This window comes from Paralichthys olivaceus, chromosome 21, assembly GCF_024713975.1.
Source record: "Paralichthys olivaceus isolate ysfri-2021 chromosome 21, ASM2471397v2, whole genome shotgun sequence".
Taxonomy (NCBI): Eukaryota; Metazoa; Chordata; class Actinopteri; order Pleuronectiformes; family Paralichthyidae; genus Paralichthys; species Paralichthys olivaceus.
Window position 1 is genome coordinate 7,912,445 of NC_091113.1, and position 15,373 is coordinate 7,927,817.

Below are 15,373 nucleotides of genomic sequence, written 5' to 3' on the forward strand. Positions count from 1 at the left end.
TCGAATAGATGAGGATGGGAGGAGTTTCGTGCCTCGAGGGGGAAGGTAGACGCAAACACCTTCAGCATCTCCCTCTTTTTCTTTTTTTTTTTTAATGCTTTTCCACTTTTAACGTGGAGCCGCAGCCTTATGGCGAAGCGCGCAGGGGAGCGAGGAGCAGCAGTCCAGCACAGGAGCGGAGCTTTACTCTAATATGGGATTTCAAGGCGTGTGTGGACGTGGCAGGCACATGCACACTTCTTTGGGCTCTACACCGATCAGGTAAGACTCCTACTTTACTTCTTTCTCTCCTTTAAATGATAACAATGGAGATTTATTTGTTAAAACTTATCCACTGTGCGCAAAAGTCCACTTTTCCTCTCACATCGAATTTCTAAAGTGGTTTAATCGTTAATCACTTTGTTTGTTTTCAGCTGCTTTCAGTGACACCAACTTATATTCAGTTATACAGAATTACACTTTTACATATATTCCTTTAAGTCATATTCTGACTGACAGAGTCTTTAGAAAATTCAACTTCAAGGAGAATAAGTAAAAACCTTTTCCTTTTATTTTATTTCTTTTAATGAAAACACAATTTTGGACACTGAAATATTTATTAATGTTTAAGAGATACTGTGTCTGTGGTTGTGAGCGACGAGACGCAGCCGGAATTCAAGGACACAAGCAGCCAATTGCATTAGGCTGCCAAATGATAAAGAATGGATGCGTGCGTGGCTCAACATCAGACAGCACCGCTTATAGCTCCATGTTTCCAGGCCTGATTTCATCCACCATGTTTTCTTTTTTTTTACTGTTTTCTAATAATCGAATGTCTTCACGTGCTTCGTGCAGGGAAGGCTGCTGAACTCGAACCACCTACTGAGGGTTTCCACTTTATTTCCCCCCTGAGCGGAGTAGAATGCAAAGATGCCAATCCTGCAGAAAGAGACGGCCAGAGACCGAGAGGACCAAGTATGAAAACATGTCACTGACTATATCCTGGATCAGTTTTTTCTGCTGCTCATCATCCTCCACATTAAGATGCCCTGCTGAGAGCTGTCGCTGTCCGCGGTGCTGAAGTTCACAAACAAGCGCTGCTGGGTTTCAGCACCAGGGACAGCGCCACCTTCAATTACATAATTGGCCGCTAGGGGCGAAAATTGCACAGCAGGCTCTTCATCCACCAGAGTTTGGAAACCTTCGTCCCTTTATTTATTTTATGGTGCAGTTATTTGATAAACTCGGAGGCAGTTGAGATTTATATTACACTGTTGTTGCATTATCAGTATTCTGGTTTAACTGTGTCTGAAAACAATTTGTGGGGTTTTGTTTCTTCCAGGTTACATTTTATGTATCATTGCAGATATTTCAAGTGATTACTACACGGTCCTCATTTCCAGGAATCCACAGCTACATATTGTACTTATTGTACACTTCCAATGTTCTGATCAATATTAACATCTTAGTTTTACAACTGTATCCAGCACACAAATGATCAAACACCACACACATATTAAAATGAATTAGCATTCTTCCCATGAGGCTGTGGAATCTATTCTCAAACAGGCCTTAGAGGTTTTAGGATTAATTATTAACTCTGCTTCTAATAATAAAAGCGTAAAAGAAAAGATGTGAGGGATTTCTTACTTTAACGAGGGGCATATTTAATGCTAAACTGCTGCTGTCCTTTCATTACTCCGTATGTGTATTTATGCCACTCGACATCAGGGGCTGCCAAAGGTCCCAGTGCCCCCGCTGAAACAAACCCTGGACACGTACCTGAGGTGCGTCCAGCACCTGGTGAAGGAGGAGCAGTTCAAGAGAACGAAGGCCATGGTGGAGAAGTTCGGGGCCCCTGGGGGAGTCGGAGACCAGCTCCAGAAGAAGCTTTTAGAGAGGAGGGACAAAACGACCAACTGGGTAAATTGTCACATCTACACCACAGAAGAGACGCTGCTGCTGTTTGCCTTTGCAGAAAAAAACACAAATGTATGCCTAAATCAATTAAGATATTTGAAGTGGTAATATATGTTGCTGTGAAAGACTCAAACAATGCAATATATTGAATTTGATATTTTACTATATCAGCTTTTGTTATTCTGCCAAAACAAAGTATCGGATTCCTCTGTTCTACTGAAAATAAAAACAAGCTCAGATTTAGTCTCCTATATAAGATTCCTATACATCATCCATTCATTTATAAGAGAGTGGAAAACAGTGAACAACCTGGGGACAAAGATTTATCAGAGCCTCTGCTCGTCCTCTGTCGCTTCAATCTCTGCTCGTGCGTCTGGGTGATCGGTGAGTGCACATCTCATCCAGCTCAGTGAAATCTATCACACTCCCACACTCACAATGACGATCTCTATCACTCTCTCTCTCATCTGGCATTGATACACTCTAATGGTTTTTTGTTTTTGTTTGTTTGTTTGTTTCTTACTCTGTTGCCCACAGGGCTCCACTTTAGTGGTAATAACTTGAGTCCAAAACGTTAAAAGAAGAAACATCTCTTAAATTGCGTCCCTGTGCTTTTGTTATCCAGGTCTATGACTACTGGCTGGAGGACATGTACCTGAACAACAGGTTGGCTCTGCCGGTCAACTCCAGCCCTGTCATGGTGTTTCCCAAGCAGACGTTCAGAGATCAGAAAGATGCCCTCAGGTACGTGCTGCACTTCAGACAATCAAATATTTGCATGTAGCGAGTTATTTATTCACCCTCCTTTGTCAGACACTGAAGGTCTCTGAGATTCAGACTCTGTAGGTCAATGAAAGAATCGATCAAACTGTTTCCAAACATCACTGTAAGACAACATGTTCCATGTTATCGAGTTTGACAGAAAATCATCATCATCAAATAGGGAGAGTCCTTCATGTGGGGCAATAGGCCAGAACACAAAAGTTATTTTTTTCACTGACAATTAATCTTACAATTAATTAATAATTAATTGATTGATTGGCAAAAAAAAAAAAAAACAACACTGAAATTCCAATCATTAAGTTGATCGACTAATCTCTTCATCGCCGCTGGACACATCTCATTCTCTAATATATCTGTTGCTCTGTGAGAAACAGCATTTAAAACCACTTCTTTGAATTAGGACATTTCAGTGAGGTACATAAATGGAGCATGTGGCACCGAAACAGTGACTGAAATCAGACTATGTGATGGTCACTTTGACAAATGTAAAATCAGGTTCACAGGACTGAACGTTACACATCATCACTAATGATAGAAAATCTACATGTTGTTCAGATCTGTAGCTGCTGACACGGTCTATGTTCTTCTCAGACACAGACTCAGATTAAGATCTGAATTACAGACATGGAAAGAATCACCGGCATCATCTCTCTGCCAAATCTCTGCCCGTTATTAAATGAGTGGTCAACCAGACATTACACCAGTCCATCCAGCCCTATAACTCAACATTAGCTTTTGTCAGCTTGTGCCGCACTAACTGAATATTTCCAGAGCCCCCCGAGCGGCTGGTAATCTACTGACACGGCCACTTATTAGATTGGGAGTGATGAGGCCAAGCTCTCCGCAGTGACTGCTAGTCAGGCCTCGTTTTGGGGTGTGGTGCGCTGCGGCCGCCTCTTTGTATTGATCTAGCTTTGAACGTAATAACAACAAGACGAATGACATACAGCACAAGATCTGACAGGGCTCTGTGTTTCCCTATTTGCCCGCACCTCCCACTCACACAGAGAGACTGCCTCTCTTTCGCCAACACAGGAAACACACACACAGCCAATCACTGTATCCAAGTAATTTGCCTTAATGTGATTACTGTTGAGATGAGAGAGCGTCTATTTGTAATCACCAGCCTGTCTGCTGTATGTTCAGTGATACAGCAAACTTCTTTTAAGTTTGTCTTTTTCAATCTTCTAAGATTCGCTGCTCAACTCATCAGAGGCGCGTTGGACTATAAGGGACTCATTGATGAGTAAGTACCTTTGGAGTGAGGTCAGTCAGTTGCACATGAAAGTAAAGTGAAGTATAATAATGATGAGTCATGACTCTCAGATCTGACATTGTGTGATTACGTCTGTCAGGCGAGCGCTGCCGGTGGAGTCCGCTCGCGGGCAGTTAGCTGGAACCCCTCTGTGTATGGAGCAGTACTACCGCCTCTTCACCTCCTACCGCTACCCGGGGCTAAAGACAGACACGCTGAAGGTGCAGACGAACGCAGCCTCCTCTTCGGCGCCAGAGCACATCATTGTGGCGTGCAAGAACCAGGTCAGGACGCCAGAGTCTGGGGAGACTTTTTATGATCAGTCACACTTCTAACCTGGAGACAGGGAGAATATATGTAAATATAAATGTAAAAACGTATCATCCATCAATTGAAAAAGTTAAAATCTTTAAAAACGCTTGTGTCATGTGTAGTCTGCAAAGAAGAGACAATATTTTTGACTACGGGCCCGTCATGTGTGTTTGCAAATTAGCATTTTATACATTTATCTCATCGTGCCTATAAATGACCACAGAACGACACTCTTACTAATCATGTTCTGGGAATTATCAATCTGCGGCACACAGGGACAGTCCCCATGGAGATACAGGCAGTTAACAGAATTACTGTTGATTGAATCCACCACTTCACTGAGAGCTCCCTTGAACAGCATCTTTAAGGAGTCACGTTTTTTTTGAAGCACCATTTTTAGTTCCTGCCATAGTATCCTGGCTTATCTTAGCTACACCAGACTAATAACAGCATGTGGAAGTGGCATGGTTGTGGATATTTCAGGTGCATACTGTCTATATTTAGTGTTCCTGCTTTTCTTTGTAGTTTTTTGTGTTGGATGTCGTGGCGAATGGCAAGCAGCTCAACGAGATGGAGATTTTATCCCAACTGGAGAAGATCATGAAAATGGCAGAAAACGCTGAAGAGAGACTTCCTCCTTTTGGTATCCTGACGTCTGATGGGAGAACAGAATGGGCACAAGCCAGAGATGCACTGACAAAAGGTCTCGGCTCCAACATTTTTGATTTCTAATCCCAGCTACGATCACTTTCAGGAGTTCATCAATCATAAAACCTTTTCTAGAAGGAAAATACAAAATGTGCCATATTTTTTCTGCTTCCTTCTGCCATCCAGAACAAACCAACAGGGACTCTCTGGCTCTGATCGAGAGCTGTCTGTGTGTGGTGTGTCTGGATGAACCCAGCGGCCTGGTGCCCAGTGACACCAACAGGGCCTTGCTGATGTTGCACGGTGGCGGCCGCGAGAAGAACGGGGCAAACCGCTGGTACGACAAGTCAATGCAGGTAGGACCACGTTCAGAGTTATTCAATAACGAATAAAGATTTTGCTCCTTTCGTTAATCAAGAGTCTCTCAGTTTGTTGTAGGAATGGACGGGACTTGCGGGGTCGTGTGCGACCATTCTCCATTCGAGGGGATAGTTCTGGTGCAGTGCTCTGAATACCTGATGAAATATATGTAAGTCAGGCCAGTGCAGTGACATGTAACCATACTTTTACCTCAAGAAATGCTGCTGAAGACATGTTTGAGACGTAAATGTAGATTTTTTTCAAACAGAACTGGGAGTCCCTCCAAGACGGCGAGGGCTTTCAGCATCAGAGAACTCCCCCCTCCAAGGAAACTCCTCTGGAAATGCAGCCCCCACGTCCAGGGTCTACTAACGGCATCTGGAGACAGACTCCAGAGGCAAGAACAGCACAAACAAACACATCCACTGATAAATAGACGTCTTTCAAGAGACATCAGGTCTAACATCTCTTGTGCTTTCTCCTTCAGGCTGGTGAATAATCTTGACATGGATGTTTTCAAGTTCACAGCTTATGGAAAAGAATTCATCAAAAGGCAGAATATGAGTCCAGATGCGTTTATACAAGTTGCATTACAACTTGCATTTTACAAGTAAAGAAAAAAAATTATTTTATCCATGTTTCAATTTTATAAAAGATCCCTTGGTCACATCCTGGTCATATCCCCATGATCCTGTCCGTCATGTGCTCAGATGCAGAGGAAGGCTCGTGTCCACATATGAGAGCGCGTCCATCAGGCGTTTCCAGGAAGGTCGGGTAGACAACATTCGCTCTGCCACCCAAGAGGCCCTGGCCTTCGTGAAGTCCATGACAGACGAGAGGGTCAATTTCTCCGTGAGTCATTTTTCTCACTTTGACCCCAATTACTGAGTAACTCCCATATTACTGCCCATCACGCCGGCTTTAATGAAACAGGTGCGATCGGCCCCCTCGGCATGCCAAACCCGGAGTCTCCATTCAAACAGATGATCTCCCTGCAGATTTACCGGAGCTATGAAACATGTATTTACTGGATGTACTGTTCTCTTCAACAGGACTCAGAAAAAATGAAGCGATTGAGGGATGCAATTAAGTCCCAGACAAATTATACAATTGCAGTAAGTATTTTAAAACACTTCTTATGTAGAATGGCACTTATATCTCCACAAAGGCCCGACAGTCTCATTGAATTCAATCAATCAGCACCAAATTACACACACATAGAAATCAGCTATATTATATATATTCCAGTGTTAAAGAAAGTACAAAGAAATCCTGGATCTGCTCCCTGTTCTGGATCCACACCAAAGGGAAAAACTTAAGCCCAGAATTGGGTGATAAAGTTTGTGGTCCAACTGCAACTGAGGTGGTTCACTGAACATCCACAGTTCAGTACTACTTGAACAGTACGGTGGAAAAAGTACTTTATACAAAACTAGGGCTGGGCCTTAATCTAAAAGACGTCGTTAGCACTGAGTAAAAATATAAAACTGTCTTTCAGGCGATTACAGGAATGGCTATAGACAATCATTTCCTCGGGCTCCTGAGAATCTCAAGGGAGATGAACATGGAAAAGCCAGAGATCTTCTGTGATGAGACGTATGTGGCCAGTAACCACTTCATCCTCTCCACCAGTCAGGTAACATGGCATCCTTCGACATTTTAACATGTGACCTTGTTTTGCTTACAGTTATTGCTTTAAAGTTCAGTCTCTGCTTGCACTTTGACGTCAACATACAGAGTGGATGAAGATGAAAAATAAAAACTGATGCTGATAGTATTTAACTGCTTTACATGTTATTAATTCAATGTCTTCCCTTTCCTCCTAATTTCTGTCAGTTTCTAGTCTTTCTCTTGAGGTTGACCCTGACTGTGTCCTCCCTTCTCCAGGTTCCGACCACAGTGGAGATGTTCTGTTGCTACGGCCCTGTGGTGCCCAACGGCTATGGCGCCTGCTACAACCCGCAGTCAGACCACATCATCTTCTGCGTGTCTAGTTTCTGGGAGAACACAGAGACGAGCTCAGCCGTGTTCGTCAAAGCCCTGAACGAGGGCCTGCTGGAAATCAGGGACCTGTGCAATAGAGGAAGCGCTGCAGCGGCCAAACTGGTAGAAAGCAGCCAAGGAGCCGCTCTGCCTCATAAATCAGGGAAGTAAGCCATACTGAGACTTGTACTCTTAGACTTAGATTTTAGCTTTAGACTCAGTAGTTGAGATGCCTTCATCTGTCTTTGTTGTCTGTGCAATAGTGTTCCCTTCACAACAAATGCAAAGCCTTAAAAGTTCACATACAGTATAGTATGAACATCTTTAAAAAATGAAGAAACATAGTTTTCTTTTGGGTCTGTGTGGACATCAGAATACGTTCTGCTCCAACACTGACTCTGCTTATCTCAGTAGACTTGAGATTAACTGGTCTGCTGCCTTTAGGAAACTGAAGCCATGTCTGCTTTGTAGCACTGATGTGAGGGGAAGGTCCTCTGTCAGAGAGTTATTAAACCAAGTGATCGCAGTATATACAGACGGGCGACAAATTAAAGGAAAAGCCCGGAAACAGGACGACATCCACATGAACGGGAACTGAATCCTGTGCTTTGAAATCAACGGTCACCAGATTTCAACCCCACATCACCCAGGGAGGGAATATGCTTTGGCAGAATGTTGTTCAAGCGTCCAGCAGAGCTCCAGAGATTCAATACCAAGGCTCCGTGAAGCCGCTCTGGTGCCGCTTGGCCTTGAGTTTCTCCCCCGTCTGTATTTCACACATGTAACCGTAGAGTAGTAATGCAATAGACATGACAGGATTATGTTTAAAAAAATAATAACAAAGTGTATTTTCTTGACTCACAACCAACATGACATCCTGTAAATGTGACCTGTTTCACTGTGTGTGCCACCGTGTTCTCAACAAACTGGATCAATGGTTCTATTTTCTTCTTAATGTGTTTAAACATGTGAAGTGATCCTACTGACGCCATTAAGTTGCCAAAGAGGTCGTGCATATGTGACGTCATGTGATTATCAGGCACTTTAAGATATTTTAATGTGAAGATGTGAATGAATACGTGTAAAACATAGAGGACTGGTTAATAAGTATTGTGTGTGTGTAGAGAGAAAACGTGATATGGTTTCAGTGACACATCTGAAGCCGTCTCATTTGTTCTGCGTGTTTGAGCTCGATATCATAGCAATAGTTAACGTGTAAAGTGACCAGAGCTAGTTTATAAGTAAGATACAGTCCAGTGGTGACTAGGCGAGGCAAACCACTGTGTTCCAATGTACATGAGTGCTTTCTATTTGCACGTAGAGGTAGAATGAGGGTAGTGATGTATTGTATTGTAGGTACTTTGTGCAATAACTTAAGTGCAGTGTGGGTGTATGTGCAATTTACCACATCAATTCATTAGATGCATGGAGCTGATATGTAATATACGGTTGCTATTTTTGATATTTGATATTTCAGAAACAACAGAGTGATGTTATAAGAATTATTGCAATCTGCATGCATGCTGGTTTGGTCAAAGTGTACCGTGACTTCAATTGTGGGTCTTCTTTCAGTCTGTGGTTCGTGTTGCAGCAAATCGAACCCTCGTGGTGAAAGTGTGATACTTGGCGTCCCGTGTCCAGACGATGACATTTACTGTGTGTTTGTTACGTATTCGTATGCATCATCAGCCAAAGTGAATGTGAACCACGTCGATGGTTTCAAAATCCACACATGCATGTTTATTCTTACATACTAAATGTATTTTTATATGTCCACATAAAGAGTTTTAATAATCATATAGAAAATATGGTTTATGCGTATAACAATGATGCCTTAAATGACAGTGTTGCAAACTGTTACAGATGTAAGATTCTATAAATGTTTAATGTTGATTTGATCGACTTGGTGTTTGCTGTCTAATCAGAGTGATACATGTAAATGAATGTAATATTTGTCGGGTGTAACTCAGTGGAATTTCCCCATTTCTCTCGTTCATATTCTATCTATAGTATTAATGTGCACTGATAATAAAGTTACACTTATCTTGACATCCACATCACTACACCTAATGTGTAACACATCATTAAATCATTAAATATTTCATGAATGTTTGGTAGAAACTTTAATGTATTTTTTAGGTTATGAATATATTTTGCTGATAAATCAACTCTGTTCAGTTCAGTGTAGAAAATGACTTTTACCCTTTGACTTCCAAATAAAAAGGGGAATAAATACTGAGAAACATATGATATGTGGTATAATCATGTGGACCTTTACATTTCTTTTTCCTTTTGGTCGGTGGTGTAATGTCCTGGAACGTATCTGTTCTATGTTCATGTGCAACTAAAATAAAGTATTCAATTCAATATTTAGCTGATAGAAGACAATGCCATTTTAAGCTGTAATAGAACTGTTGTGAACCTCAAATTGATAATTACAACCAGAAATAAAATAAACTTTAAACTATCATGTCTCTTATGTCAGTATTTTTTCTTTTTTAATTTGAAACCCTTTTTAGCTATGATTCCCAAATCTGTTTTTTGGCGTAGTTCAGTATGTTGACTGTCAGACATTACAGAAAAAATCAGGTGCCGTGTTGTTGTCTTAGGTTGTTGTTATATGATGGATTCAGAGCTACGGTTAAAACAGAACATCCTTTAAGTGCTTTTCTAAATCTACATTCTGATGTTAATGGAGAACAACCTGATACCTTCCAGCCTGCTTCATTTTGTTGGCCTGTCATCTGTGATCCATGTTGTCCATGCAGTAATCAGTGTATCTAATGTAATAATAATATATATATATATAAATATATAAATATTCTTAACTTAGACATGAGTAGATCCAAAATGTAATGTTAACTTTAAATGTGAAATGGTAAATATTAACTGCAGAGCTGATATTTCACTCTGTTTAATTTCTTGGCATTTACTTAAAAGTGACTCATCTGAATGAGTTGAGTAAAACATTGCACAACAACAGAGTTCCTGATGTTTTCTGATGCTGGGAACGTTTGTTCACATCAGAAATGGTTGTTAATGGCAAAATAAACAGAAATCCTGTCACATCCTGTTACAGCTGTATGTGTTTCCTGTACTGTGCCCCTCTCCTCCAGCTCCACCCTGATTAAACCAATCAGTCATCAATGAGGGGCACCTGGTCTGTGGCTTGAGGTTCTTTAAAAACTCCTGTGTCAGGATCAGAAGGGAGGCTTCCAGTGTGGGGACTGCTGGGCCTCAGCTTAGCGTTTTAACATTGTGTGTATTGTATTGTTTGATGATAAATCTCATGGTTCTGCTGTTTTAAAAGCTTCTGATCTTGATTCGTATCAGTGGTGGTCAGTGATTTTACATCGCCTCGTAGGGCCACATAATCGTGGGGCATAACAATTGCGTGCTCGTCCAGCATAGAACATCCATGAGGTGAAGTAAATGTTTGTGTACATTGTCTGTAATCGACTTTGTTTAAGTGAATGGATCGTCTTTAGATCACTTGTGGTTGTTGCTATGTGCAAATGGTTTTCACTGGGTGCTGTGTTCCTTGCTGGGTGTTTGAGACCATCCTAATTATTTAGACTCTGGACAGACTTGAGTCTGCTGTTCACTGACTGAGTTAAACGTTTAAAGAAGCCTCCTGGGGAGCCACTGAAGACGAGCTAGGCTAGTTAACCATCTTGTTAGGCAGATAGGGGTCGGGATGCCTCAGCACTTTGTGATCTCTTGTGCAATTACTCTATTTTGTTTGGTCCCTGTCTGTGATTGATGCTTTTGATTCCAGTAACGTGTGTGTGAGACCTTTTTGTGTTGTGGTAACTGCTCTCTGCATTTGTTGAATCACTTCTTGGTTGCATAGTTTGTTCACTTATGTGCTACTGTTGTGTTGAATTGCAGCTATGCAGAATTGTTGCGACCTGTTGGTGTGGGATGTAGTCAAGGAAGATAGCGTAACATTTGTTCTGTGATTTGTCCACCTCATGGTGGTGGCCATTTTGTGTAAGGTGAGAGTGGCATCCACTTGTATGGCTACTTGTGTGCCTGCTGCTCACTTTTAATCCAGCAACAGTAATTAGTTGGCCCTCCTAATTGTTTGTGCAACCAGCAGCAGTCCCTCATTTGCATTTTGCTGCATTAAATGCAAATTTACATCAGGGTTAGGTTTGAAGTCTTGTGTGCTGAGATACATAAACATATATAAATGCAGTCAGCATCGGCCCACATGCTAAGAAAAAATGGTGTTCAGAGTTTTGCAGATGGTTTCTGATGTACATCAATCTGACTTGCTAACATACAGCCTCAGTAATTGTAAAATGCATTACAATGAATAAATAGAATGCAGTTCTTAATTAGTGAATTTGGATTTAACTATTGATTTACTGTTTTAAGGGTGGGGGGGTTACAGCTGTATGTGTTTCCTGTACTGTGTCCCTGTTTTTCTCTTGTCTCTCCTCTAGCTCCACCCTGATTAAATCAGTCATCAATGAGGGGCACCTGGTCTGTGGCTTGAGGTTCTTTAAAAACTCCTGTCAGGATCAGAAGGGGGCTTCCAGTGTGGGGACTGCTGTGCCTCAGCTTAGCATTTTAACATTGTGTGTATTGTATTGTTTGATAATAAATCCAATGGTTCTGCTGTTTTAAAAGCTTTCTGATCTTGATTCTTATCAGTGGTGGTCAGTTATTTTACATGTTCTCCTCATGGGGTGTAAGACATCCTGACTCATTAAGCAAACAAGAACAAATCAACTCCAACATATTAACATGTCCAAACACAGTGCTAAACTAACACTGTTGTAAAGTAAACCCTTCCCATGATGATCAGGCTTGAACTGGAACAACCGGGCTCATTTTTGCGATGCCTTGTCTGTTTTGCAGCACGGCCACCTCTCCAGCACACTCCCAACAGATGGCATTGTTCCGCTGGCATCTGATAAGGTCTTCAGGGAGAGACCCAAATTTAATTCTCCATCGGTTAAACCACTGAACCAAGTTGACGAAGTGCCCAAAAAACATTAAACATTTAGTCAAGCTTCAGTGAACTGGGCCAATGAAAATAAATCCTGTTAGACTCAGACAGATTAAAAGAAATGGTTCAGTGTGTTAGTGGTAACAAACTGTCAAGTTCTACTGGCTTGTTATCATCTCTGAAATCAATGGCTTCGGGCTTAGTTACAATATCACTGCTGATCTAAGAGGCTGGTTGAACTAGATTTACATAGATATGATTTTTACCTAAGCAATTTGACAATTCAGCACATCAATTTGGACAAATAAGAGCCACTTAACCCAGCTTCTTTCAACAACCTTCTGGATATCAATGCTCAGACATTTAGTGTTGCCCTCAGATCGTCACATGAACGAATCAAGAGTCCAAAAAAGCTAGAGAGAAAAGTTCAGAACCTGCCTCCATCCTCACATCTGTGCCATCATGGTCTAAATGTCAGATCATGTCTCACAAATAGCTGCTAATTTGCCAGTTACATGGGGAAAGCAGGGTTTTCAGAAGCTATCTGACTGGGTGACAAATATTTCTGAGTGATTATACTGGGCCTTTAAGTCACTGTGTAAAGTTTAAGAGAAGGTTGAACAGATTAACTGTTGTCACCATAACAACAGAAGCATCTATAGAGAAGTGTGGTGATCTCACTCGCCATCTTGTCCTTTTCTTGTTAAAAAGACTCCAAGATACTTGAAGCTCCTCATTGGGGTAGAACTTAACTCAAAGGCCATCCTCTAATGAACCCAACATAACTGAATCAGTGGCAAACAGAACACTCAACTTCTCTGCTTTGTCAGTGACTCTGTGAATTTTAGAAACAAAAGCTGAGACAAGACATAACAAAAGTTGATCCCAACGCCCACAGTGAAACTTGCTTTACTGATGTTAGGAACAAAGCTGGATGGCTTGAAACAACAAATTATTTATTTTGTCATGATCGTGAAGTAAATACTGTGTGGGATGTGTCCTTACATGTAACTGGCCAATACAGAGCCTCATCAGATTAGTATTACAGTATTACGAGTCCATGATAACTAACTGATAGAGAATATACTATTTTAAATTCGATATATACTGATTTAATATACTATAATATAATGATTTCTCACTGACATATATGAATATAATTATAGGAAACCTAAATCCTAAACCTCATGAACACAAATGTTTCCTTTTATTTGTCCAGACTGAACTAATATGTTAAAGACCACTGTGAGGAAAACACACCTCACAGGTCTAATGCTGCCTGTCCAGCCCCGAGTCTATTGATAGAACATGATGCTTGGAACATCTAAAGCCAATGCCGGAGGCGACCGGTGCTTTCACTGCGTGAGAAGAAGCTAGTGACGGGGTTTGGCGTTGAGATCAATGGCGGAAGCCCACCTGGAGATGGATGATGGCTGAATATTACCGCTACTAAGTGTCAGCCACGCTGCAGATGGAGACCGGGCTTCACCTGCTGGCTGCTATCGACTGGATAGGGGAGCAGGGGGGAGCAGAGCTGTCCATCCACGTTCTCTCCTCGCTGCCCACGGGCCTGAGACTGTGAGGAAAGAGAGGCCGCTAAGGCTGAGGATGGAAAGAGCAAAGCAGGGCCAGTGGCTACGCTTTTGCACATAGACGCTCTCCCTTCATAGGTATTGTGCCTCAGTAGGATGCGTTCTGATGAGATCCACCGTCACACAACTAGAAACTTCTGATAATCTCAGCAGAAATTGGTACAAAATGATCGTAGGCTTCAGGAACATGATTTGAGTTTGTAAAATAGTGAAACACAGAACAGCAAATAGACTTTAAAAGTATGAACAGCTCTTTATAAAAAGCACAGGAGCGATCCAATAAAAAGTTAGATTTCTGTCTCCACAGCTGACCAGTCTCCAAAACCCACGAGCCTATCAGGTCTCACAAATCATGTGCTGTAATCACTAATCACTGTGTCGTCCTAATGAGCCTCTGTAATTGAACATGTGCACATGAATCAAAACTAACAGCTACTAGATTACAGCCCGACTCCATCCCGCAGCCAATTAGTTACACTGAACCTGTCATCCAAATGGGTTCCCCCGCACTATTAGCTAATTCAGAAGCAACAAGCAATGATGCGGCCATATTTGAAAATGAAACCAGGGTTGACATTTTCCCTCCAAAATGGAACAGAAAACCAAAAGAAATGTCCCAGTGTCCTGAGCTTGAGTTTTGGCATTTAAGTGGAAATTCAAAGACACTTCCACTGCCATTCTTAAAATCTTTCAATTAAGACTGAGTCTATATTTTAGCTGTCTGTTTTCACTCACAAAGGAATTCTGATAATGGGCATTCTGGCATTTATGAGGGAGCTGCTCCCAGGTCAGAGGCTTCACTTACACACCATCTTGGAGCCTAATTGGGCAAGAAGAGAAGCCCTATTAAATAATACTCCACTGTGTAGTATATGACAAGAGCTGAAAGAAAGTACCTCCATGGAACCTGTCCCATTTAAGTTAGATGTAGATAAAAGCAATGATTCTGCTGTGACAGGACCATGTGTATTTTAGCTTCATATAGTAACTGAGTGCTTTCCATCATTACCTTCTGACAAGGGGGGAAAAATTCAGAAATAAGAAGTTATTTCCATTATATAAAAGAAGAATTTCTAAAATACACCATGGGCTGTTCATATGAGAATTGTGGTGTAATAATATCAGAGGCATAGCAATTAATCCTGGAACAAAATATTAAAATGACTGCGGTCATAATCACACATTGTTGCATATCACCGCTGTAGAATAGACAACTTCAAGCTCTTTACTTCAGCACCTGTCAACAGTCTCTTCAGTTGTTTTGATATGTTATAATGAGGCTCTGCTGGATGACGTGTCGCCCATTTATCTCAAGCTAGACTGCATCAAATTTCTTTTCCTATTTACTCCCCCATTCAGCAGCAGGTACTTGTTTTCTCACGGTTTTCTAAACAATGATCCATCCCCGGGCTGCATATCAGCCACAACACAAGCCATGCTACTGTAAACGGCCGTACCTAAACATTGTTGGCAACGTATGATTCATTTTGTGATTGGAAGATCAATAACCAATTTGAAGATGACCTGGTAGAGAGGATCCAGATTGCGGGGGCCGTGCTTCGAAGTGCAACGTAAATCTCG

The 15,373-nt window shown here is 41.5% G+C and overlaps 1 protein-coding gene across 1 annotated transcript; it reads left to right on the forward strand.

Annotated features, from left to right (window-relative positions):
* The first annotated feature begins 35 nt into the window (after positions 1–35).
* Positions 36–9,710, forward strand: LOC109626669 (choline O-acetyltransferase-like). The gene is made up of 15 exons (XM_020082799.2): positions 36–261; positions 835–954; positions 1,711–1,902; positions 2,525–2,643; positions 3,875–3,928; positions 4,038–4,221; positions 4,775–4,952; positions 5,084–5,253; positions 5,326–5,426; positions 5,526–5,654; positions 5,745–5,867; positions 5,968–6,109; positions 6,310–6,372; positions 6,756–6,893; positions 7,145–9,710. The coding sequence occupies exons 2-15, from the start codon at positions 910–912 to the stop codon at positions 7,409–7,411; spliced, it is 1,905 nt and encodes a 634-aa protein (XP_019938358.2). The 5' UTR covers positions 36–261; positions 835–909; the 3' UTR covers positions 7,412–9,710.
* Positions 9,711–15,373: the final 5,663 nt, after the last annotated feature.